The sequence below is a fragment of the Lepisma saccharinum genome, chromosome 2, assembly GCF_977018435.1.
Source record: "Lepisma saccharinum chromosome 2, izLepSacc3.1, whole genome shotgun sequence".
In the NCBI taxonomy this organism is placed as follows: domain Eukaryota; kingdom Metazoa; phylum Arthropoda; class Insecta; order Zygentoma; family Lepismatidae; genus Lepisma; species Lepisma saccharinum.
In genome coordinates this window covers 114,495,263-114,513,057 of record NC_139230.1, presented here as the reverse complement: position 1 = coordinate 114,513,057, position 17,795 = coordinate 114,495,263, and the positions used below count along the sequence as shown (strand labels likewise).

Sequence of the window (17,795 nt, the reverse complement as noted above, 5' to 3'; positions counted from 1 at the left end):
AGAATACATTCTTCTGAAGAAATCTTCAATATACCATCTTCATTCTGAAAAGAGAAAGTGTAAGCATTTGGACAGGATCATTTTTTCCATCAGTCAGTGGGCATCCATGTAATACCGTAGATGCCAGTTATACCCCCATCCGTTTTTTTCTGTTTGTTCTTTTACACCTTTTAGAAGTATATCAGTATTCTTTTTTGATCTGAAAATTTAGGAAATAAACTTACAGTATATGTCTTTCTTTATTGTTGGTTTAAAACAGTAGTTTTAATATTAACATGAACATTAAAACTGTAAACATTGCAAGAGAACTGAAAATGAATAACTTGCCCCCTCTGAAAGTAAGTTCATAAATATACCTCTGTCTCTAACTGCTTACTAAGTGCAGTTTTTCCAAAGTAATAGCCATACAAAAGTACCTTCTTTAGAGTACATCTTATTGTTATGGTACCAAATTTGGGTCTCCTGATAGCATCGTGGTTAATCCTTGTAATCAGGGGGTCCCAGGTTCAATTACAAGGGTCATTCAAGGTTGACCGGGACTTTTATTTCTGCGGAGGAAATAGGTAGCAGAAGAAACCCCAAACTATGTCAGTTTTTCAAAGTATTCTCCGTGCACGCCGAGGCACCATTGCCATCATTCTGGCAGCTCCCGAATTCCTTTCGTGTAGAAAGAACTTGGTTGTTGTCGTAGTCACTGGAGGACATCGCTCTGCAGTGCTTCGTCTGTCGTGAATTTCTTCCCTTCCAGATGGTCTTTAAGGGGTGCAAACAAATGATAATCACTGTTGTCACATTGGCCGTGTGAGGGCAGGCATTGTCATGGAGAAGAATGACATTTCCAACAACATCCCAGGTCTTTTCTTGCGAATGGACTTTCGTACAGCACCACTCAACAATGTGGAGTAATACTGGGCATTAATCATGCTCCCTTTGTCCAGAAAATCCACATGGATAACGTCCTTCATGTCCCAGAAGACACTTGCCATGATCTTTCCAGGGGACAGCTGCGTTTTGCTTTTCTTGGGGGGCGGGGAACCTTTATGCCGCCACTCCATGCTGCGTCTTTTGGTCTCTGGGGTTGAATTGTGCAACCATGTTTCATCACACGTGATGATGGATTGCAACAATTCATCACCTTCTGCTCGAAACCGATTCAGAAGCTGTTCACAGACTGTCCTGCGTGTCCACTTCTGATCGAATGTCAGCTGGCAGGGAACCCACCTTGCACAGATTTTGCAGAAGCGTAAGTGGTCGTGAATGATTGTCTCAACACTACCGACACTGATATTCACCTCGGCAGCAATATCCCGCACTGTTACTCGCCGGTTCTCAAGAATCATTTGCTCAATACGTGCGATATTCACTGGTGTGACTGCAGTCGGGCGAATGTGTCCATGCACTTCATTTGTCACCAGCTCCCGTCCTTTGCGAAACTGCTCACACCATTTGTACACTCTTGTCGGCGACATCGTTTGTTCACCATACTGTGCTTGCAATCGTCTGAAAATCTCAGCTTGTTTCACTTTCTCCTTCACGAGAAATTTGATTACACACTGCTGCTCCACAGCCACAGACACACTGCTTGCCGCCATGTTCACTGCAACTGCTGCGCATGTGCGAAATACGTCATGCCGGGCGCTAGTTACTCGCGAAGGAATACATTACGTCACCCGCATGTTTCATCATGATCCGGCTATTCATCGATTTTTTACATACGAAAATCCCGGTCAACCTTGAACGACCCTTGTAATTTCCTACAGAGTCAAATGACACAGTGGTTCATATTAGCCTATATGATCATAAAGTGGGCTGAAAACAAACTTTGTCGAACTTTTGCTTTTGCAACCAGATGTCCAAATTATATATAAACATAAACTTTGTATTTTTGCTGATCTCACCCTCTTATTTCATGTCAATATATGTAAAGATAATATGTTTAAATTTTCGGTAAAATATATATATTTTTAGAGGTCGTGCAGTCGCATTGAAATTTTGTAATACATACAAAATGTGCAAGGATGTGATGAAATACTATGTTTTCATAGTGCTAAGCCTTGTCTATCAAGGAAAAAGTAAACTGTCCTTTGGCTTTGCACAAATTCCACTGCTGATCGCATATCACTCTGAATAGCTGACAGCACCTCAGCATTCCTCACTACGGGTTCAAAATTAAATTGATCAATCTTTGACCAAGAATGTCGAAATAATTTGAAAATAATAATATGTTACATTATTAAGGTTCCAATCCCATACACTGACTGAACATGAGAGAAAGCACAATTTCCAGAATGTGGTGCTGACAAGTGAAAGTGACAATTTGTTTTCCTAGCTTGTGTTCTAGTGTTAAACATGCTCCAAGTTTAATACCAGTGTTTCCTGATGTTGAGTCAAAGCACATACCCTGCACATGTTCAGTAAGTAAGTGTTCTGTAATGGTGGTTGCCATAACAATTCCCATCCTGGGCTATAATTTAGGAACACCGAATAGTTGATCATCAGTGTTTGGTCCAGATACTATTACTGGCAGGCAATCTTCCTTTTTTCCCCTCCAGATACATCTTGCTTCAGTTTCCCATCCCAGTGCACTATCAAGGGGGACTCAGCCTTAGAGTAAAATGTTTTTGTTTTTTTATATGCTAGTGGCTGGCTCAGAGTGGATGGTTTGCCTTTGCCTTCTTATAGACAAGTAACTAAAATCTTCCATATTTTGACCAACAATGTAGCAGCTAGTATCAAGGTTGTTTTTCTGCCACATTGATCCTATCTAGAGTGGAAGCTACTTGCGGTGAGATAACCACAGGCTTACTAATACTTGTGTTCCTTTTGCCCTTTTCTGTTCCTTGTCTATTTCAGAAAAGCTTTTGACAATATACCCTTTTGACAGTATTATTATTTAGGTTAATGGTATTGGTATTATACATTATCCTTCATCTGTGCATTCTGCTAATTTGCAATAGAAATTCATTGCTGTTGTGCAACCCCTAAATATTATTTGACTGGGCTAAAATTTTGCATAATTAATGTTTATGTATATTGTAAAAAAAATGCAAGGATGAGAAGAAAGAAATTGAAAACCTTATTTTATTGAAGCACTCTAATATATCTTGATTTGTATCAATTTTTTGGGAATGTTTTGAGTTTTTTTCTTTTTTGAGTCAAAAATGCCATTGTAAGTAAACTTACAATAAGATGACTTCTTGTAAATAATAATTTGGAAAATGTTTATTGATTCTGACTTCAACTATAATTAGTTATCTGGTTGTATACAGAGGAATAAGGTATTAAAATTAAATCCTTTCTTATGGTGTGACTTAGAATGAATGCAACAGTATGTTGATTAATTAATTGATATCCAACAACTTTGCATAATTTTAATGAACCTAATTGATAGGAATGTAGGTGAGAAAGAAGGAAAATTGATGAGGGCAAGAATGTGTGTATTAAAGAATTACAGAAGGTATTTTTCCCTTCAAATTTTAACTAATTTGTATGATGTCATTTGCTGTCCTAGTTTTCACTGTTGGCTATCTTATTTAAACATTATACATTCATTCATTTTCCTCTTTTCTCACCTCAATATGTTCATGTAATTGCTGTTGTTTGTAAAATGTTTGTATGTGTAGTGAATATTGGATAAGTTGTCAGATGAACTTTCTGCTATGTCCTTCATATGTGTATATTTATATTTCTTCTTTCTGTCTACTTTCTTCTTCAAACTTTGTCTGTAACAGTTTTGTGGTAGCTGGACATGCATAAAAAAATGAAATTTCTGCTCTGTAGATATTCTGTAGATCTTTCTTTCATTTTAATTTCTGAATGAGTAGGATCCCTCATTGCATTTACTTGGTCTTCAAACAGGCTTGTCTTTTCTTTTGTACAATTGTTTGGCATGACTTATTAGAGATTCGTTGAATGGTGTTAATTTGTTCTTGTCCAATGTTGGTTATTGTATTTGTGTGTGTTTTGATTGATCAATCCAAAGGAGGATTGATAGATCATTAAATGTTTTATTCATAACAGAATTCTAGAACTGTGACTCAATGTAGTTGATAGTTGACTTTGTCTTGAGGATATTTGGACTTGACTTGCTGTGTTCTAGAGTAGTTTAGCAAGTCCAGGCTAGTTGCCTTAAGGCATTCTTTCACCTGCAGCAAACCTCCAAGAAGCCACGGGCTCCGAGGCCAGAGCCCGCTGATTGGTCACCAGTCACTGATCTTTCACCCATCCTTGATGTGTCTCCATCATTGGAGAGAGCTGAACAGGAACTGATGCAGCGCTTCCAGGTAATATTCTACATTTCTGATGGAAGCATTTTGTTCGGTTTCAGAAATGTTGGTGTGTTTGTTTCTCTGGATGTCTTCATTCAAGTAGCTAATGCTACTCTCATTTTATGAACAATCTATTCCATGTGCTAATGTCCTCAATGCATATCTTCTTAATCTACTTGGTCATATACAATTGGATTAGATCTTCTTTATGTTTACTTGTATAGAATTCTTGTGAATCTGTGCACATGATATGTGAAAAATTCTTTCATTAATTTATCACTCATATTCCTACATTCTAAAAGTTTTCATGTAAATAATTTTTCCCTGGAAATGTTAGGAAAGACATTTTTCAGTAATTGCAGAGCATATAAACCTTTCATTTGCTAATGTTTAATGGTAGCATTAGTAATTAATTTATCATTTGTGTGGTTATATATTTATGGTGATAATTCCAAACATTGATTATATTTTTGTGTGTCTTCCGACATCTAGTATCCTCATTTAATATTATATTCAAGTTCATATGACACTGTGAATTTCTTAAGTTAAGAAGTAAGTATAATATAAAACCAGTGTTATATTTATTTGCAATGCCAGAAGTGGAATATTCTTTAAAGATGTATGTAGTACAAATAACATTTCTCATAAATTTGTTCATGTTGTGTGTTGGTTCTTGTCTTCAAAAACACCAAGTAACATAAAGCAGGAATTCTAAAGAAACATTGGTTGCTGAAAATTGATATTTCCCAGCTCAAAAATGTAGTTGGCTTATACAGCACAAGTAGTAGACAAAGTGCACTTTAGAAGATGGTACTAGATCATCTGCTGTGATGTTCTGAGAATTAGCTCTTAATGTATGTATAACAAACACTCTTGATAGAAGAGAACAATAGATTATCATAGGTATGTGGAGATATAAAATTGTAGCTGAATTGTAGAGTGATGTTAGTAGGAATCTAAATGAAATATTCTATCTCAGCCTATATTGATACAGATAAATTATTTTCATACTCAAATTTCAATCTTTAAGAGATGGGAGCCTCTCCTGCCTGTAAGCCTCTCAGGATGGGAATTTTTCAAGCTGCTGCAATAAACCAATGTGAATGAAAACAATGAAAATGTACTATGCAAAGTTTTGTTGATAGTAATTCAATAGTTCATCAAAGAAATGATTGGATTACATAATGCTAAAAAAAAAAGCATGATAAGTGTACCTACATATAAGGTATACCTTAGTCTAGCAGTAAAGTAGGCAAGTGGCTTACTTTAGACAGAGCGTATAGAAGAAATAGTGTGCGCACTCCCTGAGTTGCCGTGGTCCACCGCCTAGATGTCAGTGGTGACGTTTGAGAGGGTGCGTTGCTACATAAGAAACAAAAATGCATGTTACTTACGTTTGGAGAAAAGCTCAGCAGCTGGATAGTTTGGAGAATTTCCGAGATGATTTTGCTGTCTTCAAGGCACTTAATTCCTTTCTTATCTCCTTGGTACGGAAGAAAAATCGACATTTCAGATAGTGAAATACGAGTTTAGTTAGCGTACGCAGCACATGATCTTCACAGCATCCTAATTGCGAAGTTTTTACAGCAATTATATTTAAATTGGCCAAACACTCAAAAAATATATCACCTCATAAACTATTATCACATGATATTTTTTCTGCAACAAAATCTTCCACTCGTAACAGCACATCATAAACACTTTTCGATGCATAGGTAAGGTATTTACAGCCGTCGCCCGAACCATAGTCTTGGATTAACGTGAGGGAGGTACATTAGTTGGTTCCCCGTGCAGAAAAGTTGTACACAGTTTACAATCCGTCACTTTGGAAATATACCGCACTATGTATCCTGCCAAATGATACACCAAGTATTCTTTACCAACACTTTGTTCATTTAAGTTCGGTATATTGTTTTCCCAGTCCGGTATTTGAATTTCATCTTCAACAATGGAAATTTTTTCCCTTATTTTATTTTCAGCTTGCTTCTTCACCGAAAGATTTTTATTTTCGGTTGATCTTGCCAGAGTTCGCATTTGATTAACAAAAGACGTCAGAGGAGATTCAGTCCTGTATTCACAGTTTCCGCCCGAAAATAAAGCAAGTTTTGCTGGTACGTAAATTGATTGCAGCATATGTAAGTGCAGAAAATCCACAGTGGATGGATGATCATCACAAGTGAAGGACCGCAATATACCAAAATGGTGTTCTAGGGGATCTTGATTAAATTTTCCTGTCAAAACGTACTTGTAATTGTTCTTCCACAAATATTCGGACACTTCTAAAGTACTTTCTAAAGTCACTCTTAAGGACTCTAGAGTTTTTTCTGAAGCGAAGGAATTTCAATTGGGGGAAACCCTGGGGGGTAAACGTGGTCAGGGGCGTGATGCTGATCACATCACCCCCACTCACGACCGGATCAAGAAAGTGTGGGGCGTTACCCCCACACCCCCTATACACCTTCATGGCGTGGTGCTATGCACAGGGGAGCACTTTACCTTTTTTTTTTACCTTTTTTCTAAGGACTGCATTCCATTTTATTAAAGTTGTATGTGCTTCTGACCCTTTATATAGTGCCTGTGCAGGAGTGAATGAATTTAATGCGTCAATCAGGCAGTTTAGGTCCCTTGTGAAATTTTCCGTTGTTTCACTGCCTTCTAACCCCTCTGCATTAATACTCCGATAAAATTTTATTCCATTAGCGACAGATCTGCTGAACAGCTGAATTGCGAGTCTAACATTCATTTGTTGGAATGAATTAGGATCCAAATGAGCAGAGGTCACTTTGTAGCAAGTTTTCATACCGGAAAGTTCAGTAGATGAATCATGTTCATACTCTTTTCTGTAAAATGAATAATCAACAATATCACCATTATAGTATACCTGCACTTTATCATGGAAGTTATTCCTTATCCATTTAAATATACAGGGTGTATAAAAACATGTGTCAGAAACTTTAGGGATTTATTCTTGACATCAAAACATAACAAAAAGTTCATATGAACATGGGTCCAAAAATCCTTCGTTAGGGAGGTATGAAAGGAAATAATATTCATGGCACAAAAATGAGACATTGACCAAACAAATTTACATGTATGAAAGGATTTAATATTCATGGCACAAAAATGAGACATTTACCAACACATTGCCATTTACAAAAATTGCTCGAAGTGACCACCTCCTGCTTCCATTCATCCCCTGAGCCTGCGTTCCATACTTTGCCGTATGTTGTGGAAAACTCCTGGTGTGTTCCGTATTTTGTCAAGTCCATGTTGGATACGCTCCCTCAGAACATCAACATTGGGTACGGGAGTTGAATACACCAAGGATTTTAAATGTTCCCAAAGGGAAAAATCCATTGGGTTTAAATTTGGCGATCAGGCAGGCCATGCAATGGATCCCCCGCGACCAATCCATCTGTTCGGAAACTGGTTATCGAGACACTGGCGAACTATCCATGTAAAATGCGGTGGAGCACCATCATGCATAAACCACATTTGTTGGATGACGTCTAGAGGTACATCATCAAGTAAATGCGAAACTCATGTCTGAGAAACTGTAAATACGTTTGTCCAGTCAGACGTTGAGGAAAGAAGTAAGGGCCAATGAGATGATCATGAATGATTCCACCCGACACGTTGAGGCTGAACCTCTGTTGATGTTTGTCTTGTCGCACTGCATGAGGGTTTTCATAAGCTCAGATGTGATTGTTATAATAATTAAAGATCCCATCACGTGAAAAGCCAGCCTCATCAGTGAATAAGGTACATGCTAAGAACTGCAGAAACACAGCACACTGCCCTAACATGCATTGACAGAAATTTATTTGTGGTTGAAAGTCTGCCTCATTTAATCCTTTCACCCGTTGAAGGTGATACGGGTACAGAAGATTTTCATGCACAATGTTCCAGATCGTCATGTGATTAACGCCTTCCCTTCTCGCAATTCTCCTTGTACTGGTTGATAGAGTTTCATCCACAGTTCGAAGAACCCGTTCTTCAAGCTCAGGCGTTCGTACATCGCGTGGTCTCCCACCATCTGCAACTCTCTTATCAAATGTGCCTGTCTCTCGCAAGCATTGGTGTAGTCGTACAAACGTTCGTGCACAAGGTAACTGCCTCCCAGGGTAACGTTCAGCATAACGTTGACGTGCTGCTTCCGCATTCCCATCTGCTAGCCATACATTATTATTATTATTATTATTATTATTTATTATTATTTCCATAGGGTTACAATTAAGCCATACAACATTTCATTTTGAACAAAATTAATACAAATAATGACTTGATGTCTTATATAGTAAAAAAAATATGCAAAAGATACATCTAACGAAAAGGTGATGAATTTACATTAGTATATATAGTGTTCTATAGTAGCAACTTGACTTACTTGACTTAATTCCTGTTGTTCCCTGTGGAACATAGGGCATCAACAAAGCATCTCCACCTGGTCCTACTGATGGCAATTCTCTTCACTGCATTCCAGCTCTTTCCTTCCTCCAAGGCCTCAGCGTGAACAGATCTTCGCCACGTCTGTCTAGGCCTCCCTCTTTTCCTTCTTCCCTGCGGGTTCCAGTCTAGTGCCTCTCTCTCGACAGCCTCATTTTCCTTCCTCAACGTATGCCCTATCCAATTCCATTTTCGCCGCTTTATTTGTGTGGACACCTCGGTTTCTCCAGATTTTCTCCAAAGTTCTTGGTTTTGAATCACTTCTGGCCAAAAGATATTCAAAATTTTTCTCAGGCAGCGATTGATGAAGGTCTGTAATTTAGAGGTAATCGTTTTTGTTACTTTCCATGTCTCAGACCCATACAACAGTACAGACTTAACATTACTTCGAAAAATACGAAGTTTGGTCTTCATAGATATCTTCTTGTTTTTCCATACTGGATAGAGCCTCACAAAGGTGCCATTTGCTTTTTGGATTCGTTGAGAAACATCCTGTGCAGCCCCTCCGTCTTTTGCCACCACACTACCCAGGTAAGTAAAGCTATCCACATTTTCAATAATCTCTTCACCAATATTAAACGGGTCTGTTTTTGTGGAGTTAATCCTCAGTGCCTTGGTCTTCTTGGAGTTAATCACAAGTCCTGCTTTTTTTGCACTTTCTATCAGATCTGCTAGTTTTGTTTGCATATCACCATGTGCTTCAGATAAGAAGCACAAATCGTCTGCAAAATCAAGGTCTTCTAGTCTGTTATTCAATCCCCATTGGATACCACGTCTTTTCCCTCCTATTACATTTCGCATCACTGCATCGATCACAATCAGGAACATTGTAGGTGATAATATACAACCTTGCCTCACTCCAGACTGCACATCTATTGGTTCAGATACACGGCCTTCATGTATAACTCTACATGTATAATCACGATAAGTTTCTCGGATAAGATCAAGCATTTTTGTGGGCACTCCATATCGTTTCACTTCCTTCCACATTGCATTTCTGTTGACCGAGTCAAATGCTTTCTCGAAGTCAACGAAAACTGTATAGAGACGAGATGACCATTCTATACATTGTTCCAAATTTATCCGCAAGGTGTTAATTTGATCAATACAGGAACGATTTGGTCGAAACCCTGCCTGTTCTCTTCTGAGTCTCAAGTTAACATGCTCCTTAATTCTGTTTAGGATAACTCTAGTGAAGATCTTACTCGGAATGGAGAGAAGTGCTATACCTCTCCAGTTGTCACACTTTGATGTATCCCCTTTTTTCAGTAGCTTCACCAACAGGCCACTCCTCCAGTCCTTAGGCATCACTCCCTCTATCCACATCTTCTCAAATAAGGGCTGCAACATATTTGCTGTGGTGTTTATATCACTTTTCAGCACTTCCGGTGGTATGTTGTCGACACCAGCTGCTTTACAATTACGTACCTCTCTCAGAGCCTGTTTAATCTCTCCTACTGTTGGAACATCCGTCCTAATTCTTACACTGGGGCCAACATCACCATCATTATCATCTTCCTCTTCCCCCTGGTCTATCTGAGCATCCACAGAGCGATTAAGGGTTGCAGAGAAGTGCTCCTTCCAACGTTTCAGTTGGTCCTCAGTATTCGTAAGGAGGGTACCATCTTTACTTCTCACTGGTCGATTTCTCTGCATCTGTTTCCTTGACAGAACTTTTTGATGTTGTATAGTTCTTTAAGATTCCTCTTTTTTGCTGCTTCCTCCGCCTGCTGAGACAGATTGTCTACCCAATTTCTTTGATCCCTACGAACACTACTCTTTACTTCTCGATCCTTCTCTGCATACTTTGTTTGCAATTCTGCCTTCCTTGCCCTTGTCCTGCTTGAGTTCATTGCCTCCTTAATTACTTTTCCCTCATTAATCCTTTCCCAGGTCTGCAGAGACATCCAATCTTTTTTCCTCCTATCCTTGAAGCCCAGAACCTTTTCACTTACTTCTGAGAAGGCAGATCGAATTTTTGTCCATTCTCTTTCAATTGTTTCATTCTGCTCACTTTCATCGGTCAATACTTGGAACCGATTTCTCAGTTCAATCCTGCAGGTTTCCTGGAGATTCTTATCCTTCAATTTACTAACATCATACCGCTTCCTTGTCTGTTCCATTCTCTTCTTCTGAGCTTGAATTTTCATTTTAAAGTTAGCCACTACCAAATGATGATCACTCCCAATGTCTGCACCTCTCTTGTTTCTTACATCCTGTAGCGAACGTCGCCACCTCCGTCCAATTGCCACGTGGTCTATCTGGTTTTCTGTTCTATGGTCTGGTGATACCCACGTTACCTTATGGCATTTCTTGATTGATTGATTTAGTTTATTTTACTTCGCATTTTGTGCCTCTTGGCTAATTTGCGAAGATGGGGATGAGTGATGAAATGATGAAATTGATGAATGGACATTCACAAACAACCAAGCCCGACCGGGATTCGAACCCGGGACCCTTGGCGTCGCAGCGCGATGTGCTAACCACTCGGCCACAGGGTCGGGCTTATGGCATTTCTTGTGAGGAAATATAGTACCACCAATAACTAATTCATGGCTAGCACAAAAGTCCACAAAAAGTTGTCCATTCTCATTTCGCTCTCCTAAACCATGTTTACCCATGACATGCTCAAGGCCTTCATTGTCATGCCCAAGCTTTGCGTTTAAATCTCCTCCAATTATTATGATATCCTTCCTTTTTTGCTTCTTTATTGTTTCATTGAGCTGGCTGTAAAACTCTTGTTTCTCTTCAGGCTCTGCTACTTCTGTGGGTGCATAACACTGGATCATAACGATGTTTCTGATATTGGTTTTGAAATGTGCCACAATTATCCTCGCAGACACTGGATACCATTGAATAAGGCTCCTTTTTGCTTCCTTGTCCATCAATATACCCACACCATCACGGCTCACACCTTCACCCTCAGGTCTTCCGGAATATATGAATGTAACTCCTTCATGGGTATTTACCTCTCCAAACTCTGGCCATCTGACTTCACTTATACCTAGGATGCTCAGACAATAGCTCTTCATGCAGGCCACTGTCTGCCGCAGTTTTCCACTCTCCCGCAGGGTTCTTACATTCCATATTCCAATTCTCGTTGTCCTTTTCAGGCCAAATGTCGTCGTCTTAGAATCAGTTCGGCTTCCTCTTGTTGATGTTTCTTTAATAGTGTGATTTAAAGTGTGCGGGTTATTGGCCCACAGCACCCGATCTTGGTGTTGGGGCTGCCACCTGAGCCTCCAAGCAGGCTAATTTCTGTCGGGGTATTTTCCCCTAGTCTTTTAGGATCCCTCCTCCACAAGACAGCGGCTTTTTCTCATATTTATACTCAATGAGAATGAGTGCCTCTTCCGCCAGCTATGCCGTTCCAAAGGTCTCCTTCTCCGCCATAGTTGCCGTTGTGGTCTTCACCTTAACCCTGGCAAGGGGCCCTTACAAGGTACTACCAGCCGGTGCCAGCTGGCCCAAGGTTTTTTAAAAAGAGGTGTTACTCCTCCTGATTCCTGGTTCTTCCGCCTCCTTCGCCGTTGAGATGGCCATCCATCTTCTTCCGCCATTAGAGCCATTGACCAGTAGGTTGCTTCTTAGTCTGACTCTTTACCAATAGCCTGCCCAGCATGGGAGACCCTACCAGTAGCTATGCTACTGCTGATATAGCCTAGTGGATCATCAGAGTACGCAAGCCCCACCACCAACTACAAGGTCATGCAACCACTAGGTGGGGATAGTAGCAATGAAATAAAGAAAGTTTGAGAGTTATACACATTTAGAAGAAAAGAAAGTGTAAAGGTGTGTGGGTTTGGATATGAGTGTGTATGGAATTGCTGTTCGAAGTACAAGGATGAAAATTTTAAAATATATGTGTGTGGGTGGGGGATGGTGAGGAGGGGGGGGGGGGTAAGCACTGAAAATAATATTACTGAAGTTAGAATTTATAGACATGTGAACGTAGAAGACGACAGAACTGCACTTTGCTGGTAGTGAGTTTGATCTTCGTCAGGAGTGAATTCCAGGTTACCGCTGCTAAGTACGAGAAAGACTTCTGACCAAATCTGCTTTTGTTGGGTTTGGGGATTACTAGGTCTCTATGTAAGGAGGATCTGGTGTTTCGGGTGCTGAACTCTGAGCAGAGCTTAATCGTATGATGCAATGGAGATGATTTGTTATGTATGCTATGGAATACCTTATTCAAGTAGATGTAATGTATTCTCGAAGTGACTGTAGGTATATTGTAAATCTTGTGCAATTGTTGGGAATTATATTCTTGGGGGTGCATGTGTATGATTCTTAAGCAATTGTTTTGGATAGTTTCAAGTTTCTTCAGATGAGTTATGTTACCGCCAAAAATAAGACTAGCACCATTCACGAATACGGGATAAATGAAAGGTAGAAATGTCTACTGAGATTTCTCTTGAGATATTTACGAATTTTTCGAAATATGTAAATATGGTGATAGATTATACGAATTTAGTTATTTATTTGATAATTAAAATTTAGCTGAGGGTCGATAATGATTCTGAGATATTTTAAATGATTGCTCAAAGGTACTCTGGCATCATTAAGGGTAATATCTATTGCGTTAGCCGGGATTCCCTTACCGGTGTGAAGCACCATGGCCTTCGTCTTTGCAACGTTAAGTTTCAGGTTGTTCATGTTGTACCACGTTAATACTTTGAGGAATGAGTTTTCCATTTTCTCCTTTACATCCTGGTACGTATCTCCAACATGGACGAGAAGTCAGTCATCTGCGTACAGAGTAATCGACAAATCTGAATTTATTAGTGTGATATCGTCAATAAATAGGTTGAATAATTTTGGGCCAAGTATAGAGCCTTGTGGAATGCCTGCAGACACTGACTGCTCAGTGTAAAGTGAACATCCTACTTTCGTTGATATTTTTCTATTTGCGAGAAAACTTTCCATCCAGAGAATTGTTTTGCTATTGAAACCAAATCTGTTCTTTAATTTTTCTATTAGCAAATTGTGATCAACGGTATCGAAGGCTTTGCATACGTCCAGGGAAATTAATCCAACTAGGGAATTGCTTTTTTTGTCCAGTGTCTTGCGCCATTCATTAATTAAACTAAGTAATAATAATTCTGAGGATACATCCTTCCTGAATCCGTACTGTCGATCAGACATCAAATTGTTGGCTTCCAGGAAAGTTGTCAGTTGTAGTGCATATCCGTCATTTCAAACACTGAATACATCGTTGTGATGTGTTGTGATGGAAGTTACTGTAAAACAAAACAAACGACAATGAGAAAATAAACAAAAAACAAATGCCATGCCCAACTGTACACAAGAAAGTGAGTACAAATGCACATTTGAGGTACATTACACAACCAGGAGTCACTACAGGGAATTCCTTTCATACCTCCCTAACGAAGGATTTTCGGACCCATGTTCATATGAACTTTTTGTTATGTTTTGATGTCACGAATAAATCCCTAAAGTTTCTGACACATGTTTATACACACCCTGTATGTGGTGTGTCTGAAAATGCCCAAAGCTTTCTACTAGTCAGCTGGATTGGATATGGAGCACTTAAGATTGTTTCTGTTTCCGGAAATTCCTAAGCATTTCCATAACTTTTTGTTAGATCGTCAGATGTAAAACCAATAATTCTGACCCCTGCTTTTTCCAAATGTATGATTACCTGGATAAGTATTTTTGTGAGAATGTCACCAGGGGTGGCATTCCTGCTAGCATATACTGCTATGGGTTGAATCCAATTATACAGAAAAGGAAAAAACATAAAAACTAGAGTATGATTTGCTAATTGATTTTTGCTTTCGTCTGGAGTAAGATTTCCCAAATCAACAAACCCGTCTATTTTTAAGGAATTCGAGTTAAACTGAATTGCTTCCCTAAGTTTAACTTCATCAAAAATCAGCATTCCGCTACGCTCATTCTGATTCTTTTCACTAAAAAAATGTGTTATAGCGTCGATGGCATGGGAATTTACGCCGTAAGGACATTTAAGACCCTTCACCAATTTTCTCAAGTGAGCTTCAGAAGGCAAAGGTAGCAAATCGTGACGCAAACAGTGTCTATACCCCTTGGGGGACTTAATTTTTAATAGAAGAGAATCCAGTATAAACTCAGAACTGTATCTCATTCCTGTCTTACTTTTCAGTTGGCATTTCTTTAAGATTGTATCAATTACAATTTTTTGATTTTTGCTAAGAGACGCGAACTGTTTTGACTGTGTGACCATTGTCTTTAATTTTGCATCTTTAACGCCTTTTTCAAGCAAATTTAATTTAGCCTGTGCGACCTTTAGTTTATTCTGCGTTCTAATTAAATTGCATTTCTGATTCTTAAGTTTTTCTTTAGCAATGCTATTGTATTGCTAGCATCCGCAGTGTGAAGCAAATCATCCTCTACTGATAAGCTTAATGATACATTGCGACGAGTACTTACTTTATTATCATCTGTCCGCAAGGATTGCCTTTTCATGGGAGATTTTTGCTTCTTAACTATCTTAGAGAGGTATTTGGGCAGATTAGGAAATATATGAGGAACTGCTTCTGGTTTTAATTTCCACCTTTGTCATGGGATTTCTATTGTTTCGCCATTCACTATGAACGAATCCTGTTTCAGTGAAAGGTCAGTGGAAAAATGAATATCACACACATAGCATTTATGACTTAGTTTTTTATCTTTTCTAGGGATGGCACTCTCCCCCATTTTGAGAGACCATTACTGTCTTTAGGTGGCCTAAAAAAATGTCTACTGCCTGAAGAACAGCGGTCATATCCAGATCTACAGCCGGGTACGAAACACGTAGGCATCTTGTAGTTTTCGCTCGCTGCTGCCTCAAACACAATAATAATGCCTTGAACACAACACAAACTATTCAAACGGATCAATCACAAATCTAACGACACTAAACTGAATAACGTAACAACGTTGTCATTAATAAAAGTACACAATGTTATTCTAGCACAACAAAACACAATGCTCTACGTAAAGCGCGGCCGCACTGCAAGCAGAAGATGTTCGCAAGCGAAGGTACTGCCAGTGTTTCGGTGGGGCACCACTCTATTCACTTGGATTATGGGAAGAAAACGAAGTGCACACACTTTCTCTTCTATTCGCTCTGCTTTAGATGTCATTCATATCTCTCTCTCTCTCTCTCTCTCTCTCTCTCTCCCCTCCCTCCCTCCCTCCCTCCCTCCCTCCCTCCCTCCCCCCGTGCATCTGTCCTGCAGTCACAAACCATTTTTGACACTGTGCACTAGATAGAGGTCAAACAGAGACAGACAAAAGTTTAAATAAATAATTTTTCGGAGAATTTAATTTTTTAAATATCTTTTCCAGGTTTTTGGAAATACGTATTTTGAAATACTTATAATATTCCCCCCCCAAAGCAATAGTTTCTCAAAAGTGGTCTTATGTGGTACTTAAGAACACTACTTATGAACAGTACCATTTTTTTTACTATTGCACAATACATATTATGTAATTATCTTTATTATAAGCTATGGGGCAATTTTCAACTATACTTTGCATGGTTGCAGGTACATAGTACTGCTGCATATTGGAATTTTTCCATTCACTCCAGAGCAATATGAAGGCACAGAGGCCCCCACCCAAGAAATATATGTATATATTTTTGAGTAAATTTCTAATTGTGCTGAGATGGAATGTCAATGTTGTACCACTTGTGAAAGCCCTAGTCATTTCACCCAAAAATAAAACAAATATCAACTCTCTATGACAAATACTTCTCATACTGTGAATTTTTGAAAATAACATTTACATACATTTGAAAAGCCCATGTTTAAAATACTTAAGACAGAAAATATACAATTAGCTATTTACAAACTTCCAATATTTGTATTGCATTGCAATTTCAGTATATCATATATGGATATGTATATAAATTAACAAAATTTACAGAACTGGGAATTATCTCTAGTTTTGGAGACAATTGCTCTCATGTGGTAGTGATGGCCTTCCCAAATGGCATAAATTGTGTGGTCAATATTTGACCACTAATCTGGAAAAGGTTAAAGTGTGTTCATTCTGTGTATGAATGTGTGCATACATATATTAAATTTGAATTTAAGTTCAAAATATAGTGAGAGTCAAAAGTCTTTGGACACACTTTTATTTGGAACCTGACAGGAAAATGTGAAATATGGTAATGGGAGATGGTAGTAGAGGAGGGGGGGGGTGTAACTTGTAGGGTACATGGTGACCATGGCCGCCATCTTGAACTTGCGTGAGCTCAGGAATTCAAAAGTGTAATTGTTTCTTTGATATCTTGCATCGTTTGCAAGTTATGAACACTCAAAGTTTGAAAATCACCTACCAATGGCACGCTACAGCACATGTTCTATGTGATGGCCAATCATGTCCTATGCACAACCGTAGATGCCGTATCCACTCCAACTGCACACGCAGGAGAATGTCTGGTGAAATGTGGTCATGCATGCTGAATGCGTTCCTGTAGGTGCCTTATTTCACAGGGTTTCTCAGCATACACCATCTGCTTGAGATGGCTCCACAGATAGAAATCGAGGAGTGTGAGGTCAGCTGATCTGGGTGGCCATTCCACGAGACCATTGTGACCAATCCACTTCCCTGGGAATTGTGCATTGAGCCATTGATGCACACCAACACCATAGTGGGGAGGGGCCCTATCGTGTAAGAGGGAAAGTTGCTGTCGGGGTTCAGAATGGAAGGAAACACTTGTTCCTGAAGGAGCGTCAGGTACTCTTGCACCGTTAAGGTAGTGTCGATGAAAAATGGACCAATGATGTGGATGTCTCATATGCCACACCACACTATCACCTTTGCAGGACTATGCTCCTTACTCGCTTGCACCCAGTTTCGATTACTGTCACACCAGTACCGACAATTATGGCGATTGACCTACCCATTCAAACAGAAATAGGCCTCGTCGCTGAACAGTATGCCACGTGCAAATGAGGGATCTAGTTCATGTTGGTTCGTAGCCCACGTTCAGAACTCTACCTATTGATCTGGGTCATCCTTCTTTAGTTTGTTGCATGTGCAGCTTATAAGGATGCCAGCGATTGGTATGAAATATCCGGACAATGGAGG

The 17,795-nt window shown here is 39.3% G+C and overlaps 1 protein-coding gene across 1 annotated transcript in view; it reads left to right on the top strand.

Moving 5' to 3' along the window:
* Window positions 1-17,795, top strand: part of LOC145984124 (uncharacterized) — a 928,179-nt gene that overhangs the window by 545,171 nt on the left and 365,213 nt on the right. The window contains exon 11 of the mRNA XM_083117559.1: window positions 4,152-4,283. Coding sequence (XP_082973685.1) covers window positions 4,152-4,283 — 132 coding nt within the window. The remainder of the gene's footprint in view (window positions 1-4,151; window positions 4,284-17,795) is intronic.